General features: G+C 41.3%; 1 protein-coding gene across 1 annotated transcript in view; it reads left to right on the forward strand.

The window, feature by feature from the left end:
- The window catches only part of ECM2 (extracellular matrix protein 2), an 85,608-nt gene that overhangs the window by 35,017 nt on the left and 30,262 nt on the right, over positions 1-20,329 (forward strand). The window contains exons 5-6 of the mRNA XM_077478860.1: positions 9,204-9,319; positions 17,453-17,585. Of these exons, the coding sequence (XP_077334986.1) occupies positions 9,204-9,319; positions 17,453-17,585 (249 nt within the window). The remainder of the gene's footprint in view (positions 1-9,203; positions 9,320-17,452; positions 17,586-20,329) is intronic.

Raw genomic sequence — 20,329 nt, forward strand, 5'->3', positions numbered from 1 at the left:
GACACCATCCACTCTTTGTGAATCTCCCCCAAATTCTTGAATGGTCTTTGCTTCACAATCCTCTCAAGGCCGTGGCTATCCCTGTTGCATGTGCTTCTTTTTTCTACCACCCTTATTCCTTCCACTCAACTTTCCATTAATATACTTGGATACAGCACTCTGTGAACAGTCAACTTCTTTAGGATTGACCTTTTGTGACTTACCCTCCATGTGGATGTGGAGCCATGTCAATGGCTATTTTATGTTCAACTGTCAAGTCAGCAGTCTTCCCCATGATTGTGTAACCTAGTGAACCAGACTGAGAGATCTTTTAAAGGCTCAGGAAACCTTTACAGGTGTTTTGAGTTAATTATCTGATTAGAGTGTGACACCATGGGTCTACAATATTAAACTTTTTCACAATATTCTAATATTCTGAGATACTGAATTCTGGATTTTCATTAGTTGTAAGCCACAATCATCAAAATTAAAAGAAAGAAATGCTTGAAATATATCACTCTGTGCGTAATCAATCTATATAATATATGAGTTTCACTTTTTGAATTGAATTTCTGAAATGAATTAATTTTTTGATCAGTAAAATCTCATATGCCTTTTAAAGTCCTCTAGCTACAAAAATTGGGTTCTGTTATAGATACAGTACATTCAGTATGTAGATGGGGTCTAGGCCCAAGGTACCCAAATCAAGAGATAGAGCACACTCAGTTGCAATTAGCTGGTATGCAATTAGCTGGTATATTGAATATATAGGTTAGAATTAAAGGTTATAGACAGTTTTGTAGGCACTGTTATAAGGCAATATATCAGTTGGTGTTTACACATTGTTACCAGAGTTGGGCCTGTATTACCAGAGGAAGGGTGGTAGTTCGTGTTGTACCAGGATGGCACTGTATTGCTGATGGAGAGAGCCCTATGTTACTATTCTGCATGCCAGGATGTTTCCTGTAGGCAGGTGCTGTCCCTGATCTGATCCTACTCACCAGGAATTTCTCCCTTCGCTATACACTTTCCCTAATCAGCGGGGTCTTTGTCCCTGACCTACCGCATCAGGTGGATCCAAATGAAATGGGTACCCCTATGAGTCCCACATCAAGATGGTAGCCCAAGATCTTGGCAGATCACAGAGCCCAATTGGACAGCTGGCCTTTCTGAGAGACTGACAGAGTCCATCATGGGACAGTTTCCCTAACAGACTCAACACCATCTGTATAATTGCACAGTTCCACCTACAGGATGGAGGAAAACCTGCAACTGCCTACAAGCAAGCATTGTCACCCTAGGCCTGGAAAGGTATTACTGGCATGATCAGCCAGTAATAATAAAGGGAATAAAACTTATAAAAAGACAGCCAATGCAGCCACCCCATCCAAGGACTGCTAAGTTACATAAAATGTTTGTTTACATATCTTTGAAGATATCTGACTCTTCATGGCTATTTGAAATGCTGTTGTGCTTGGAGTTACAATATTAAAGATTTTTGGAAGCTGGAACAGGGCACAACTGGCAGCCTTAGCAGGAAGTGGCAAGTATCACTGGCTGTGTTGGCATCAGGACGGCTGCACCAAGGGGAGACGGTTTCATCCAGTTTGGTCGGAGATGAAATTGGGGCCAAGCTGTTACATTTATATATGTGCAACAAAGGAGCCACACTGTCTACATTTCTCATGTCAGTCTGTTCTTTTTAAAGCAGCACCAGTAATAGCTGTGTCTGTAAAGTAAAAAGGTAGCTTATGAAGCCTGTGCAGCACATCTGGCCTCATTTAGTAATCTGACCATGTGCATGAGAAATGGTTGGGGCTGGAATAGAAGCAGAAAATTCTCAACCTAGATAAATACAGCTTAATCCATGAAGCAATAAACGAAACGTTCATCACATGACGCAGCATTCCGCTGGATGCACATGTAGCAACAAATGGCATCAGATGGAGCAGCAGTTAAAAGGGATGTATGGAAAGCGAAGAGTTTATGTGAAGTCAACGTAAATCCATTCAAAAGATCTCATATAATCTTTAACATGTTAATGTAATTTCAAAGCACACCTCTAGCCAAAAAATACAACAAGATAAAAATGAATATCCCATTAAAAGATAAAATAACAATTCCAGCTTTTGTTGCAGTATTCATCTTCAATCCAGAGACTTCCCCGCTATTTTTTCTGCCAATAGAGGTCATCAGTCTGATGGCAAAAATCATTCAACCAAGTTTCTTTGAGCCCAGGTCCTCCTAAACACACCCCAGACTGTGACTGTACCAGTGGCAGCCGTTTGTGCAGGGCGCAGGGGCGCCGCCTTCCAACCCTAAAACCCCTGTAATTAAATGTTTTTTTGTTTTGTTTTTTTGAAGCACGATTAGAGGCTGGAGCTCTAATTGGCTGCAAAAAAGGGTGGGCTCAGGACACAGAGCACTGCGCCCGAAGCCCACTCAGTTGTGTGACAATAACAAATTAATAATAATCTTGCTGCTTCTCCTCCATGCCAATCAGGAATTGAGTCCTGGCCAGAGCAGAAGCAGGGAGGAAGCCACCGAAGTTGCCTGGGACCTGGATGAGGTAAATGCGGGGCTGGCGGATGGACGTGCGAGCAGGGGGATTGACCAATGACCCAGCAAAAGGGGGGTGTGGGGTATTGACTGGCCAACCGACCGGTGATGATGGGGGCCAGCCGGGTGGTTTGTTTGCCACGCCCAAAAATATGGAGCACCGGTCACCACTAGACTGTACATTTAAGAGAAAAGCAGAACAGTGATGAGTTTATATTCTTCTTGGCAGCACATGAACTGATTGGCTCCTTTTCCTGCTTCTTCCCTCTCACTCCAACTGCTAAACAGAGACTGCAATAGGTTGATACCAGACCAAATTTAGGTATTTACATTGCTTGTATTTATACAGTACATTCAATGATGAATAAATGATTACAGAACCACCTTGCAACAGCGGTACCTGGACAGGAAGTGGTAGGGGTAGGGCTGGGAGCCAGCAGGGTGAGCTGCATGCAAATGTGTTAACAAGGAACATGGTTTTAAAAGGAGACAGCAAAGTGAGCAGAGGAAAAACCTCACAGGTCTGCTGTTTCTTTTTCACTTTTTATTTATAAGAGTGGTATCGTCCACCTGGCTGTGCTGTGTGGCAGAGTTGTGTAATTTTCAGAAATGCCTGGACCGGCACCCGGCTCAGCCTCTCAAGCTGTTGAAAGCCTGAGCTGGCAACTTCGGCTCCCTCCATAGCTCAGCGCTCCAGTGTGTGGGGGAGGGGGCAGAGCAGACAGTGGAACAATGCTGCATCCACCTAGGTAAGTAGGTTTCTAAAATGTAAAAAAATCCCATACTTCTCTTTTAAGTTATGCTGGTTTTTCTAAATGGTGTATCCAACAACAGATGCAATAATCAGTACATCTAGTAATAGTAGTCATTCTCAACCAGGGTTCCTTCAAAAGTTGCTAGGGGTTCCTTGAGCTGTAAGCAATTGACCTCCACTCTGATGGTGCCTCTATGATGTGGGCAACACCACTTAACAGAGTCAGTGATCTTTTTAAGTTAGCTCTAAGGAGGACATTCTGACCACCATTGTAAGGCCGCGTACACACGGGCGGACTGTCTGACGGACTTGGTCCGCTGAAACGTGTTTCAGCGGACAATCCGCTCGTGTGTGGGCTTCAGCGGACTTTTTCAGCGGACAGTCTGGCGGACTAAGTCTTTCGGAATTTCCGTAATATTATCCGTCCAAACTTGGTTTCAGCGGACAGTCCGCTCGTGAGTAGGCTAGTTTGACGGACTAAGTATGGCGCATGCTCAGAAAGGATTTACACGGCGAAAAGGTTGCATTGCAGTGTATTGGACGTCGTATTTCTAGTCCCGTCGTACGTGCTGTACACGTCATCGCGCAAGCTTTCGGCGGACTGTCTGTTCATCGTGTGTGGTCAAGTCCGTTCATTCGAAAGTAGGACAGACTGTCTGTCGGATTGTCTGACGGACTTAGTTGGGCAGACAGTCCGCCCATGTGTACGCGGCCTAAGAGAGACATTCTTTCCACTGACCTCCAATGTAAAGGGTATTCATCCCACTAAACTCTGGTGAATTGGTTTTATCAGGGCTTGTATGAGATCTAAAAATGATGTCAAGGGTTCCTCTGAGGTAAAAAGGTTCAGAAAGGCTGAGTAAGTTACTTTCAACTGGACTTGTTCTGGTATTTTGAAGATGTCTCATAGCTTATGTGAGTTCTTCAGTTCTAATGAGCATCAGAAAAATATCCCAGCATTCATATCCACATAGGTAGCTAGACACTTTAATCCAATCACCATGGAATAGGCAGATGTTGATTGGGATGAGAGGTGTGAAAATTGTGGAACCACTCTGTTCTGGTTACATAATCCCATTCTTGGTGTCAGGAAGGCATGGTAGGTATTAAGCCTTCTACCGATCCTAGGAATTTTATATTTCTTGTACACTGCCTGTGGCAGATGCACATCCCAGTGTACAGTCTGGGCACTTTTTCGGGATCAATAGGATGCAGAGAATTTAGCTGGGTGCCCAAACGAAGTAGCTCCAGCACATACAGTAGTGGCAGGAGCTACATCATCAGAGGCTGCCGATTAGCAGACCCAGAAGATGACAGACCTAGAAGAATCCTGGGAGACAATGTCAGTGGCATAGTGTGGGAAGGGGGAACACGGATGTCCCATAGCTGGAGGAGGGCGCACTAGAAAGTAAGTGTGCCACAGCCCACCCTGTAAAGGTCCACTTTACATTATTTTGGGGGAGAGCAGTATAAACCATGGTGCTGCTATCTTTGTATGAGTAGGGAAATGATTTAAAACTGTTGCTGAACACTGAAGATTATTTTTCTTTCCTAAGGTCACCCATTTAGAATATTACAATATCATATGGAACCCATCTGCTCCTCAGAACATTTTTATGGTAGTTAGCTGTTTCAAAGAGGCAGTCTTAACTGTGGATTCCAAAATATAACATTTTTGCATACCACATTTTCACACTATAATCTCTTTGCCAACTTGGACCCATGCGGCAAAAAATTGTGTACTTTCTTGTACGAAACTTCCTTTACTTGTTTTCTGGAGGTTTATAAATACCAAAAAAATGTTTTTTTTGGGGGGGGGGGGGGGGGGGGAGTTTAAAAACACCTTCATGAATGGGATTTAGTTTTTGTATTTTCAAGACCTTAGGAGACCTGATCCAGCTCATGCAGCTCTACAGCAACATATCACCACTCATAGTAAATTATTGCTAGCTGTAAGGGGAGGCGGTACATAGCTGCTTTAGTGTTGCTTGAACTTTTGTACCAACAGGAAATTCCATGACTTCACTGGTGACATCACTTCATCTGAAGCAATGCACATACTGTACGTTGCCAGAGCATTTCTAAGCAGGGCAGGATCTAGGGGGCTGCTGGGGTGGGCTATGCCCCCCCAGAGATTTTGGTTTTGCCCCCCCCAGGGCCAGTGGCATCAGCAGAGTGGACCCTATAATGAGGAACTGAAGCACAGCACAGATGAAGCACAGCAGTTGCTGTCAGTGCAGAGTTCAGCCTGAAGCAACATGCAGAACTCATAGCGCACTGGTGTGAAAAGCGCTTGTGTTTTTCTTGTAGAGTTGGTGTAAAAGGGGTCTTAGCCCTTGTACACATGGTCGGACATTCCAACGGAAAATATCTGATCGGACCGTGTTGTCGGATAATCCAACTGTGTGTGGGCTCCATCGGACTGTTTTCGTCGGAATATCCGACGGACAAAGTTTTAGAGCTGGGCTATAAAACTTTCCGACAACATGATCCGATCGGACTTTGTCCGATTGTGTGTAGAGAATTCCGATCGGACAAAGTGCCACGCATGCTCAGATCAAATTCCTAGAGCAAAGCTATTGGCTACTAGCCTGAACGTAGTCCCGTCGTAACGAAATAACGTCATCACGTTACGTAAAATCGGATTTTCCGACAACTTTGTCCGGCCATGTGTACGCAACACAAGTTTCGGACAAAATTTCGGACAAATTTTGTTATCAGAATGTCCGACCATGTGTACAAGGGCTTAGAGTGTGTAAATACCTCAGGGAATAGGCACAGGCTTTGTTTAATGATCCCCTTTAAGTCACCCCACACCGTTATATTCAATCTTGCCATACCTACCATTCACTGCAATACACATTGCCACAAGCATAAAATAAAAGTGTTTTGATATTATGCACCCACAGATCAGAAAGCCTAGATCTTGTCCTGCTTTTAGGCTGGATTTACACCTATGCATTTTTTGTGCTTTTTGCATTTTGCAGATTTGCACTACAGAACGTGTTCCATAGGAAACCATGTTAAATGGACTGCAGTGCAAATATGCAAAATGCAAAAAGAACTAAAACTGCATAGGTGTGAATCCAGCCTTAAGGAGGTGTCTATAGCAGGATCTGAGACCCAGGGGCCGATTACATTATCTCTAGGACTTGACAGACGTTCCAGCTTCTATGTTAATCAGGATCAATAGGAAGACGATAACTCCTAGGGTCATTTTGATGTGGGGGCTGGCACAAACAGCCACTGTTCCAGTACGGTTTCAGAACAGCACTTTGTCTTCAAGTGGATAAAGAGATGCTCATAACGAGACAACATTGCCAGACTACTCATTGCCACAAAAAATGTTTCCAGAAGATGTATATGAATTTAACATATTTTATTATTTACCTGTAAAAGCCATCCTTTTGTTTACATCCAAAAGCCCCAAGACTGCTGCTGGGCACCCCCATCTTGCATGTGATGTCAGCCGCTAAAGCAGACTAATAATTTGAAGGCCTAGTGATGTACGCTCTTTGGTGAAGGCAAGCACGTAGAGTCAAGTATACCAAGGGGGTCCAAGAGTCTGGAGAATTGCAGCATGAGGTGCTTATGCAAAAGCACCTAGAAAAGAAGTCTTATTCTATCATTGCATGACTGGTACCTATAGAAGGCTTTGCCTTAACTATATGGCCATCTTCTATAAACCACAGGCGATATGTGCTTGACTCCTGTTACACATTTGCACTAGGCAGACACTAAGATATAGTACACATAGGAAACCTGTACTGATAAATATGGTGACTGCCACTGCTCAACTCTGGTTCTGAAAATACTAATTTCCTGGCTATTGCACAGATACAATAGCCTTGATATGCTGGGTAATGTTCTCAGCTAATGAGCACAGATGGCCTGGGAAACGTTATTGTCTTTTACTGAAGGGGTCTATACTATAGATATATGAATACCCAATTTCTCCTTTAAATTGGTGTTAAGAAGCAGTAGGTCCCCTTTACATTGGTTGTCATTTAAGAAGAACCCTTTTACATTGATGATCAGTAGGATTAGAGACCCCTTAAAATAGTGGTCAGTGAAGAAAATACCGCCTAAATTGGTGGTCAATAAAGAACCCCTTTACATTGGTGGTATGAAAGTGTAGCTCCCCCTTACGTTGGTGGTCAGTTTAGAACCCCTCTTCATTGAAAGCCAGTAGGAGAAGAGCCCCCTTACACTGATGGTCAGTGAAAAAAATCTTTGCATTAGTGTTCTGTAGGAGAGAGTCCCTGTTACATTGGAGGCCAGTGAAGAAGTACCCCTTTACTTTGGTGGTCATCAGGAGAAAACCCCCCTTACACTGGAGGTAACTGAAGAAAAAAACCCTTACACTGGTGGTCAGTTAGGTAGAGTGCTCCCTTACATTTGTGGTCAGTGGAAAGACTGTTCCTTACATTGGTGGTCAAGGCACTGTCCCCTTGCAATAATGATTACCGATTCCATACCACCAGCAAAGCCAAGTGATATTCTTGCCACTACTATGTAGGCACCGTCGGGCAGGATATTAACCTGTCACAGCTCAAGGAACCTCTAGCAATCTGCAAAAGAACCCACAGAACTGTGGTTGAGAAGGGCTGGTCTTGCTAATAAAAGCCACAGTGCTGAGAATAAAAGGCCCTCGAAAAAGATAATTTTTAATGGTCTTAATTCTTTTTTTAAATGGCTGTTTTAAATAGGAATAGCACTTAATTATTTTGCTAACTAAAAAAAAAAAAAAAAAAAAAACATATTTGTGTCACGAACTCTGACACAGATAAATTCTATCAAAGCGAGCAAGAAAGTATTGTTTGTCCAAAGATTACTCATGTTATTTCCTGAGCCTGCAGCTCAGCACATTATAAGCTAAAGATGGCCAAAGCTGCCTCTGATGTCAGTCCAAAAGGATGTACTGATTATCTTGCTCAGGGTCAAAGGAAATGATGCCCTTTTAATATGCAGCAGCCAATATCTAAATGGCCAGTCTAGGTACCATAGAGACATATGTTTGTCATATACTAAACTTAAGTTCTGACATAGTTAGCTTTGCTCCTGGAAAGTGATAGAGTGACTTTTTAAACTACTGATGCTAATCCTATACATTCTGCCAACACCAATAATAATTTGCTCCCACTTTTCATGCATAGATTTAGATCTTAAACATTTGCTCACAAACAGTTTTGCAGTGGCACTGGGAACCTGAGTGCAGCCTTTTTGCATATTTCCCAGCTTTAGAACTTGAGAAAGAGGGACAGAGGACATGCAGTGTACATGGGTGTGGCTACATTGCATTGAATATTGGGCATGGCTTAAAAGGGCATAGTTAAAATAGTCTGAGCCTACTTGGATTATTTACTGCACACGTACAATATGCCACAGTCCCACAAAATAATCTTTAGTTACTGTGTCACAAGTGACAGTTTCTCAGACTCACATAAACCTCAGAACAAAGCATCACTGGCAGTAATCCTCTCCAAATTGCTGGTCAGTGGCAGTAATCCTCCCCTTTTCAAATTTCCATTTTCAATCCACAAGAGATGTCTTTTGACTCCCTCTAAAACTACCTCTGCAACACCCAATGCCTATACATTGTACTGATAGCAACCTATATAGTGAACCATCTTAAACAGACAATGTAATGGCTACCTTGTGTACATTGTATAATTGCCTATTTATATGTACTACATACTTTAGTACCTGACTGCTAGTATAACCATATATTTCATTTATTCTGACCATTTACTACATAAACTTCAGAAACTGGTAACCTCCTGCATTTGAATTTACAAGAACAATGGTAGAACAACCTCTATGTTATACATATATCACTTAAGGCATGATGTAATAATAGAATATGTCTTTAACTTCATATTTGCTGAAATGTTTGTTTCGTCCCCAACAGAAAATGAGATTTCCAAGCTTCCTGCTAGAGCATTTGCAGGCCTACCTAACTTAGAGTGGCTGGATCTGAGCAAGAACAAACTTGATGACTCTGGCTTGGCTTTTGATGTTTTCAAAGTAAGAACATCTTCTTGATTGCTGACCTATCACTGACATGTTATATGAATGTAATACTTAAGGGGAGTAAACTATAATATATATAGAGCAACATTCAATCACCAATATGTGAAAAATAAGACAGAAAATAGAATTGAAAAATTATTAGCAAACCTAATTCATATGATTGTGTGATACCTACTTTGTGTTTATGTGTTTTGATGCAAGTGTCATTGGCAGGGGAGGACTGGGATCCTTTGGTCTGGGGGTAAACATAACCAACTAGCCCTTGACTAAGGCATAACAGAGGTCATGCCAATTGGGTTTCCATAGACCTCTACAGCCCAGAGAACCCCACTTACCAATTAACACTATAATGATACCACTGACACCCCTTTGGAGTAAAATGTCCTGTAGTGGCCATTTATTTACAATAAACAACATACTGTATCAACATTCCTTATAAAAAAAAAAAATTGGACGCCTCCAAGGACCCCTACCACCAAACCACTAAAACCACCCAACAAATTCAACATCCACAGGGCGGGAGGGTGGGAAGCTTCTTTGTCATCCGTTTGCCTCAAAGTGCCCTTCAGACTTCACGACCCCACCTCCACAACAATTACCCCTCCCTAGCATAATCTCCACCAATAAATGCCCCTTATGCCACGTACACACGATCAGACTGTCCGGCAGACTTAGCCCGGCGGACAAACCGCCGGACTTTGAAGCGGAGGTCCGCCGAACTTTCTGAGTGAGCGGACCTGCCCACACACACACCGCCGGACTATGGCGTGAGTCCGCCGTACTTTTGAAAATGAAAGTACTTACCCACACACGGAGGTAAGTCCATTCATTTTGAACGCGACTCCAGGTAGCCGGGACTAGCGAAGGAAGTCAATGTTGCCGCCTTCGCGGCAAGATTGACACGTCACTGTCCCCGTCACCTGGTATGGACTTAAAGGGGAAGCCCTATGCCGAAAAAACGGTGTGGGGGGTCCCCCCCGAGGTCCATATAAGACCCTTATCCGAGCAGGCAGCCCGGCCGGTCAGAAAAAGGGGGTGGGGACGAGCGAGTGCCCCCTCCCTCTTGAGCTGTACCAGGCTGCGTGCCCTCAACATGGGGGGGTGCTTTGGGGGAGGGGGGCCGTGCGCCCCTTCACCCCAAAGCACCTTGTCCCCATGTTGATGAGGACAAGGGCCTCTTCCCGACAACCCTGGCCATTGGTTGTCGGGGTCTGTGGGCGGGGGGCTTATCGGAATCCGGGAGCCCCCTTTAATAAGAGGGCCCCAGATACAGGCCCCCCACTCTATGTGAATGAGTATGGGGTACAATGCCCCCCTACCCATTCACATGTGAAAAAAATGTAAATAAAACACAACACAAGGTTTCAAAATCATTTATTGCAAAGCTGATAGTTTGATCGTGTGTACGCGGCATAAGAATAACTAATGACCATACTACCATCAACCCCCTGACTGCTGTACTACCCTGCTAGCCCAGTTATGCCTGTCCTTTGCCTATTTCAATTTTTTTTTGCTTCGCACCTCTCTTTCATGGTAGGGACAAATTGGTTCTGTATGATATACAATACACTATGATAAAAGGTGGGTGTTCCACTACTTAAAGACTAGGCTTTTTCTGGAACTTATTGTTTACAAGTTTTAAATCAGTATTTTTTGCTAGAAAATTACTTATAACCCCTAAACATTATACATTATATTTTATTAGGGAATAAAATGGTGATCGGTGCAATTTTTTTATCACACAGTATTTGTACAACAGTTTTGCAAAATGCAATTATTTTGGAAAAAATACACTTTAATAAAAAAAGAAAAGAAAAACAATACTGTATATACCCCAACGTTTTTGCAAAATGTGAAAGATGATGTTACACCGAGTAAATAAATACCTAACATGTCATGCTTTAAAATATAGCACGCTCGTGGAATTGTGACAAACTAATTCTCCTTGGCGACACAATTCTTACAGGTTACATGTTTAGAGTTACAGAGGAGGTCTATCGCTAGAATTATTGCTCTCGCTCTAACGTTTATGGAGATACCTCACATGTGTGGTGCAAATACCGAGCAAGCATGGAGGGATGGGGGTGCTTTAAAAAACATTGTCCCTTTTAATTTTTTTTGGATCACTTTTATTCCTTTTATGTAAACATCCCTTGTAATAGAAATAAGCATGATAAGTCCTCTTTTTGGAGAGATCTGGGGTCAAGAAGACCTCAAATCTCTTCTTTAACTTTAAAAGCAAAAGAAAATTTTAAAAAATTACTTCCAACCTCCCTCCAAGGCCATAGATCAAAAATGAGCAGGTGGGAGCAGCCAGATTACTTATCGTTTTGCCAGTTCGCCCGAGAGACACTGGCGAGTGTTGAATGTCTCCTTTCGCCGCTTCTAAAGGCGTTCCAGTGGCTCATTACCCACTCTGATGCTTTCATGAGAAAGTCGTCGGCTGTAAAAAAATTATACGGGGGTTTTGGCTGATATCTTCAGCCATAACTCTAGTAAACCATTTCAAAGCCTCAAACTATATATACATATTGTGGCCTTGAAGTGGTTAAGGATGTAGTTTATTATAACCACACTTTTTTACATCTTCCAGGATCAGCTTCCTTTGCAGCGCCCACCATTTTGACACATGACATCCAAGATCTGCAAAAGGAATTGGATTTGAGTGTATCTACACTCAGGGCCACCAACCCAACATATTTCATGAATAATAATTACCCAAGGGGAAAATGCCCACTTATCTCCAGCCCACTCCTCCCCGATTCAAAAGTCCATTTTCACTTTATTGGGTTAGCAGCAGATCATCAATACAGTTATAATAATATTTCTTATGCCCAGTTATGTTGTGAAATTTATTTATTATTTCCATCAGGGGTATATCTATGGTAGCTGTATGCAGCAGTCTCTGATTTTCACTTTCTGTTCTCATAGGCCAGCTGTCTTACTTTGCCCCCCTCCTGTACAGGCTAGATCAGGGTTCTCCAAACTTTCTAAAACAAGGGCCAGTTTACTGTCCTTTAGGCTTAAGTTGGGGGGCCAGACTGTAGTCAGTGGTAGAAATAGTCCTGGCATCAATGGGAATCAACATTGCCTCGTCTTTAGTATAACAGGGAGGAATAATGGAATACAGGAAATTGTGGCACAACACAGACATTCAAATTCTCAAATTCTTTGAAAATATTTATTGGAATCCAGCCAGACAATACACAGGGTACAGATATGTTGACGTGTTTCACTCGAATCGCTCGAGCTTACTCATAACAAGGGAGGAATAATGCCCGGATGTTGGTGTCAGTGGGAGGAATAGCGGCCCATTGTTTGCATCAGTGGGAGGAATAGTGGCCCATCACTGGTTTTAGTGGGAGGAATAGTGCCCCATCATTGGTGTCCATGGGAGGAATAGTTCCCCATTGCTGGTGTCAGTGGGAGGAATAGTGCCCCATTGTTGGCATCCATGGCAGGAATAGTGACCCATTGTTGGTGTCCATGGGAGGAATAGTGCCCTATTGTTGGTGTCGTGGTAAGGAAGTGCCTCACTGTTGACATTTGTGGCATGCATTATGCCTATTTATTGGTGTAAATGGGAGGGATAGTGTCCCAAGATAAATCAAAGCAAATGGTCCCAGTTTGGAGGCCATTGGGCTGGGCTAATTCTAGCCATAGACTTGTAGATTTCTCTCATTCAGCCCCACAGGCTGAATGAGGAAATTAATTGAATCATATATCAACACATTAGTATTATGGTAACAGGATCATACCTCATGCCAAGTCTGGGGGTGGAGTGGCTAAAATAAACAATTAGTCCTCTCAGTAGTAATGGGTGATTCTCCTTGGGTTTGATTCACTGCCATATTCAGAAAACGTGCCAAAAATCCATAAATTGTGAACTGGACTGTGTACTGTAAGAAGGTTGTATACCAATGCAAAAAAAAAAAAAGACATTCAACTGCAAGCAGCTCTTTTAATAAGACTTAAATTTAAGCATTTAAAATGCACAATTCCTTAAAATAACACACTTGCTCTAAGCATGCCTGTGAAGTGGTATGCCTGTAGAATGTACTAAAGCAAAAAATACTATTTGCTGCTAAATGACATTGTCCAGCCAGCTTTGTTCTGTTTGCAAACAAAGCCATTTCCATGGCTAATAAGCAAGTGATTATCATTGTCATACAAAGGGCATTGGAAGCTGGGCACTGCCCTGGAGGCCACATACCAATGCAAAAAAAAAATACTGTTTGACAGAATGTTTTTTTGATAAGGCTTAAAGGACAACAATACATGTTTTCACATGTGTGTCAAACTGCTGTGAAGGGTACATACAAGTCTCCTTTAGATAACCAACAAGCACGTTCGCAAAGATGGCACAGTGGAGCTGCCCATAGCGGTACCCTGGATTTGAAAATGTGATTTTCAAACATAAAAACCATTTTCTAAAATGAAATAAAAGGTCATTCAAAATAAATTCAGTAGGACATTTTCAATAGGAGAGTTGCTCAAAAAATGTCAAACTGTTGTCAACCCTTCAGAATTAGGGATACATGGTATAAGGATGAAAGTATAACTAAAGGCAAAAACTTTTTTTTTCCTTGTTTTGGATAGAGTGGAGATGGATTAGAACACCCGTCAGTTGTTATTGTTGTCTGTGCCACCGTCATCCTCTCTCTTTGTCTTGTTTACCGTTATCATCAACGGTAAATTGCTTAATTTGTAGGAATTTCCTCACTAACCGTTTTGGCTATACAGTAAGTGAAGGTAAATCACCCTACCTTCCCTTCCAAAATAAAATAAAATATATTAGAGCCAACTAATTTCTTCAGTGGATATTTAATATCTGTACCTTCTATGGCTCAGTGGCCCTAACCTACAATATCACCCCTTCTGGCGAATGTTACCCACATCACCTCCACCATGCTGCTACCCTTACACACAGCACTACGTCTAACTGGTCATATTTACCCAACAATCTACCCATAACCACAACACTACCTGTACCTGCCCCCCTCGCCTATAGCACCACTTCCTGGGAATCTCCGGTCACCCTTATCCACAGTGCCACTTGTATTTGACTGCCACCCCAATGACTGTTGCCACACTTATAACACCATTTGTACTTGACCCCCCTCTGGTTCTCCTTACCTACAGGACCACCATGATCTGGTTCACACCACCACCTTTAGTTGCCCATCCTCACCCACAACACTAGCCTCATCTGCAATGCATCTGCAGTCACCATTACCTACTATACCAACTGCAACCAGCCACCAAATCTAGTAATGGCCTCTGCTACATATATTGCATCACAGAGCATATCATACCACCATCTAAATCTAGACCTACATGCTGTAACTATTACACCACAGACACTTAAACTCATGGGAATAAGCCCAATTGGAAGCATCATGGATTCTAACCCATGACCTGGAGTTTGTAGAACAATCATCTTACATGCTGAGCAACTAGGAGAGTTTGTGTGACCCATCCAAAAAACAGAGTGTTAGCAGGCATATCAAGAAAGGACATCATCTGTATTTTATGTGGCCTTTTAGCTGTCAAGAGACCTTATTAGCTGTTTGAGCCACAAGACAATTGGTGTGTCATTTGAACAGCAAACCATAAATTGCAAACCTAAAGATATAACCAGAAAATTTAATGATTAACGTCGCAGTCGATGGTACCGCAGCCCGATGTGTCTCCATACTATTTTCCCCATGGTACTGGATGTTTGATGGCAATCTGATAAAGGAAGACTTATACAAATTTAGTGGTCCTGTCCTCGGATTTACCCTTGCTGGACGGATATACATTCAACGATCAAACAGATAACAGACCAGGAGCTACCTTTTGAACTAGCCAATTTACTTTTACATCATACAGACATGTCCCCTTCTAAATATAAACAATCCCTTACCATTCACTTATTGAATGCCGCCAAAACACCTTTTCCCAGATTCTAGAGATCAACTGGCACCCCAAAACTTTCTGACTGGTTTCACCATATCAATGAGGTGGGAGAGATGGAACAACTGCTAAAAACGACCAAAGAAGCCATGTCCTTGTATTTATCCACCTGGACAAGATGATTCCTGTTTAAAGACTCAAACCTATATAAACACAAACGCTCTCCTTGAATGTGCTTATTCCATAGGCTCCCACCTTTGATCCACTGGCGGCATGGCAGGCCACCCCCCCTTTTTTTCTTCTCTCTTTTCACATCCCACTCCTCCTCGACATGCCTCCCTGGTCCCAGCATCTTGTCCCAGAAGACTGTGGGGATGGAGAACTTCTGCTAGAATTTCCTAGTGATCTGAGTGGACGTGGGAGCGGGGAAAAAGAGGAACTTTCCTTAGTGGGTGGAGCTCCTTTTTAACTAGTGTGCAGTTCTTCTGGTGCCACCAGGGTTAATAGAGCCGAGGGACCTGTTCCAGGCACATATCAGGAGTGCCCGACTATGCCTGCCCTTTCTGCCTACCTCCTCCATTCATAGAAGCTGTGCTATAGCTTATATGAATTAAAAACTATTTCTGAATGGAGGAGGCTGAACTTTCATCTGTCCTCTATCCAAAGATTAATTGTTTTTCTTTCATAAAAGCTATAGTATGGCTTCTATGAATGGGGGAGGTGGGTGAAAAGCAGGTATAGTCAGGCACTCCTGTTATGTGCCTGGAACAGGTCCCTCAGCTCTATTAACCCTGGCGGCACCAGGAGATTGTGGCAGTGGGGGCAGGGAGGTTGGAGGATGAAGATTTCAACTAAACAAGGAGCCAGCAACACAAGGAACACAACATTGGTAATAAAATGTTTCAAAACACACACTGATTAATTTACTTTATACCTCCTCTTTCTGTATGTAGATGATGACTCTATTTAAAAAAAAAAAAAAAACATCTAAGTACCTTTTTTCAATAACAACTGTTACATGACCAAGCTCTCTCCCAGCCTGTCTGTAGGGAAACATGGGCAGGAGGCGCTTTTAGTACTCTGCTACTGGTCACATATTCCAAAAAAACAACAAAAAAAAAAACAGCCTTTGGATTACAGAGTAAACATAAATAATTAAAATCAATAAACTGTTTAAAAATGTCATACAACTATATATTTGAAATGAAATCTTTTAGATTTTTTTGGCAATAACATGGTGTGGGTGGGTTTCAAAACCTGTGTCACGCCCCTCCTGTGTCTTAGAATAACAGGGAGGTGAAGCCTCCATCAAGATATAACACCCTACCCTTTTTGTGTTTAGATGGTTAGTGGGCAGCATGGAGGAGGGAGGAAGCGGGCTGTCATTTACACATGTGGGTATTATATATGCCCACAGTCACACATGTGGGCATTGTATATGCTCACATGTGTGACTTTTTGTTCACATGGGCTGCTCAGATGTGATAGAGAGGAAATGCTCAGGGTAGAAAATACACTAAAACCTGAGCATGTGCACTAGCTGCCAACACTGCTCTGCAAAATTCCCAACTGCAGGGGGCTGATAGAAAAAACGGGTAGCTTGTAAAACACCATTTATATTTTTTTTTTACTAAACTTAGGCTTTAACTGACTACATTTAAAAAAAAAATTGTCTGGAATTCGACTGGTGTCTGTTTTTTTTATTGTTTTCAAGTTCAACTACTTGAACTATTGATATTCCATTATTTACATTTTTTTTTAACAGGGAGTGAATAGATTTGAAATAAGCCCTTACTGTACCTTGTAACTACAGATACTGTGGGGCAACGCATCCTTAAAGTTCACAGCAGAAGTAAATTTCTTCAGCAGCTCTGTTCACTCTGCTACCCCCCATCCTTGTCAGTTTTCTAGCCTTCTAATCTTAAATATAACATAGAATGGTCTCTGGGATTGGGGAAGGAAAACTAGGCTGCCTTAGACAAAGACTTTAGTGCTTCTGTATAATTTAGGGATGAGTTACTTCACCGTGTCTGCAGCAACAGTGGTCAGTGATGGCTTATAAAGCTATTTTCTGCTTAGAGCTTAGAGTGTGCTGTTTTCTTTCATGTTATTTTTACATTACATTTTCAGGAATTTTTATTGCATAGTGTTGAAATGCAGGTCTTCTCTGCTTTAATGACCTTCTTCAGCCAAATACTATAACATAAATTGTCAATTCTTGTCTTTCAGAATTTAACCAAGTTAAAGCGGCTTAATTTGGATGGTAACCACTTGACGGCTCTCCCCTTACTCCCTTCATCTCTCCAGGAACTAAAAGTTAACGATAATAATCTGCGAGAACTAAGCAGGCATAGCTTCCGGGGTGAGGAGTCAAATATGCAAAAAAAAAAAACATCTTCATGAGAAGGCAGATCTTAATAAAGCAGTACATCAGAAAGAGAATATATGTTCTGTACATTTCACTGGCCATGTATAGTGCTCATTGACTAAACAGGGTGGGGGGGGGGGGGGGTGGTACATGTCTAGGCAAGGCTACTAAACAATAAAAAGGGGCAGTGGATAGAGCAGCGGTGAGCTTTGTGTCCAGCTTGGGGGTTGGGCTTTAAGTGTCTTTTAGTAACATAGGAGTAGAAAATAGATATGCTAAGGGGTACCTCATCCATATAGTGATATAGCAAAAGTTGGACAGATTGAGCAGAATTAACTGGTACCAGAAAAGGACCAACTCTACATAATAATACTAAAACCAAAAAGAAACCAGAGCTCCCATTATTAAGGTACTTGTTTTATATCACAATAGATCTCTGTTAATAATAGGTCAAAGAGGACGACATTTCAATTTAAAGCTCCCTCAGGACCTTATTTCTTTGATTATGGGCAGAAATCCTATATAGAAAAGAAATGAGAAGGGAAAACATCACATTATAGTCAGATTTTTCCTATATATATATATATATATATATATATATACATATACACATGGAGATACAATGTGTATTCACTTACAGATGGAAGAAATCCCTTAAGAAATGGTGGCTTGCCTGATGTCATCCAAGAGGTGGCTCACAAACAATGTCTTCTATAAATGGACTGATCAGCAAGGAAGTTCACCATTTGGTTCTATTTGAAAAAAATCTATAATAAGTAAATAATACTAATAATTATGAAGCATCCCAACAGGGATGTAAAGAGCAATGACTATAGTCAATGATTATGATATAATACTTACTGGGCACAAACAGACTAATACCTACTACAGTGGTATTAAGGTGGTAGTGAATACTGGCATAGAGCTCAAAAAACTTCAGTGGTATTGAGGTGGCAGTGATATACTAAAGCAGGTATTAGTCTGTTTTGGCTAATGAAAGTGTTAGAATAATGGATTTTGCAGTTGCAATACTGACTTGGTTTTCACATTTAAGGCTCAGCCAAGAAACTAGGCAGAAAGAACTTTGTAGTATGAGATTTAGTGGTTGACTTCCTCTTCTCCACTTCTTTGCTTGGGGCTTTGTACCCAGTAAGTATTATAACATAATCATTGACTATAGTCATTACTCTTTACATCCCTGTTGGGAAGCTTCATAATTATTAGAACTATTTACTTATAGATTTTTTTCAGATATGACCAAATGGTCAACTTCCTTGCTGATCTGTCCATTTATAGAAGACATTGTTTGAGAGACACCTCGTGGGTGACATCAGGTACGCCACCTTTACTTAAGGGCTTTCTTCCAACTGTACGTGACTACATATTGTATCTCTGTGTGTGTGTGTGTATATATATATATATATATATATATATATATATATATATATATATATATATATATATATGGAACATATTGATAAAATGGTATGCTGCACTTACCATCTGAATATTATGTGATGTTTTCCATTCAGATTTCTTTCTATATAGGATCTCTGTCCATAGTGAAAGAAATACGGTTCTGAGGAAGCATTAAAGTGAAATGTCGTCCTCTTTGACCTATTATTAACAGTGTCTTATTATGATATCAAACAAGTAACTTAATAATGGGAGTTCTGGTTTCTTTTTGTATTTAATTGTACAAAATTTTTTTGTATAACCTTTTTTGTATAAAGAGATTTAGTATTATTATTATGTAGTGTTGGTCCTTTTCTGGTACCGGAAAGTCCGCTCAATCTGTCCAATTTTTGTCTTTTAGTAACATGAACTTGTTACTTTGCCTATCATGGACAAAGCATGTGTTCATTTTGTGGCTCAAGTTTAGGCTTACTTTTAGGAGAAAGTTAAAATGTATGTCAAGACAGAATTTTTTTTTCTAGTTTTGGATGGCATGGGGAAGGATTAGAACCCCTGTCAATAATTTTCTAGTAACACAGCCCCTCCATCAGGGCTTACAAAAATAGACTAGGACTTGAAAGGAAACCAAAATGTATAACTAAATGGATCTATATTGGATCGGATATAAACTGTCCTTTTTGACTTTATTGTATATGTGCACTGTGATCAGCAGCAATTAGGTCTAACTATTTGTAGCTGGTCACAGTGCACATATAAAGTAAAAAAAGGAGAGTTTATACTGTATCTGATCCAATATTGATCCATTTGGTTATAGTTTATTTTAAGTCCTTAGTCCTAGTTACATTTTTAAGCCCTGATAAAGGGGGAGTGCCTCCGAAATGTGCTGGATGTTTTTATGTGGTCAATGTATCAATAATTAAAAGCATATTGGACTCTTTCATATTTTGAACGGATGCATTTTCCTGTATATCCATACATGAGCTGTTTCTGGCTATCTATCAAGGGAAGCCTCTTTTGTTTGAAAGATGCCTTACCAGAGTCCACTTGGAACATTTTCTTATGTTTGATCACTTGAATAAGCATTGTAATCCCAGTGCCTTTTAGATGTCTTTTTGGAAATATAAATCTGACAGGGGTTCTAGCCCAATCCTACTCTACAAAAGAAAAAACATTTTTTTTCTATCTGCATTGCTTTTGGGGAACTCCTTTTATTTCCTAAATTATAGAAAAAAGAAACTGCACTACAGAAAAATTTCACCCAAGGTGCATAAATGACTGAAAAAATAGATCTTCTATAGAGATCTATGGGAAGCTGCAACTCT

The sequence above is a fragment of the Lithobates pipiens genome, unplaced genomic scaffold, assembly GCF_037356315.1.
Source record: "Lithobates pipiens isolate NorthernLeopardFrog02 unplaced genomic scaffold, aLitPip1_a1.2 Scaffold_1, whole genome shotgun sequence".
Classification (NCBI taxonomy): Eukaryota; Metazoa; Chordata; class Amphibia; order Anura; family Ranidae; genus Lithobates; species Lithobates pipiens.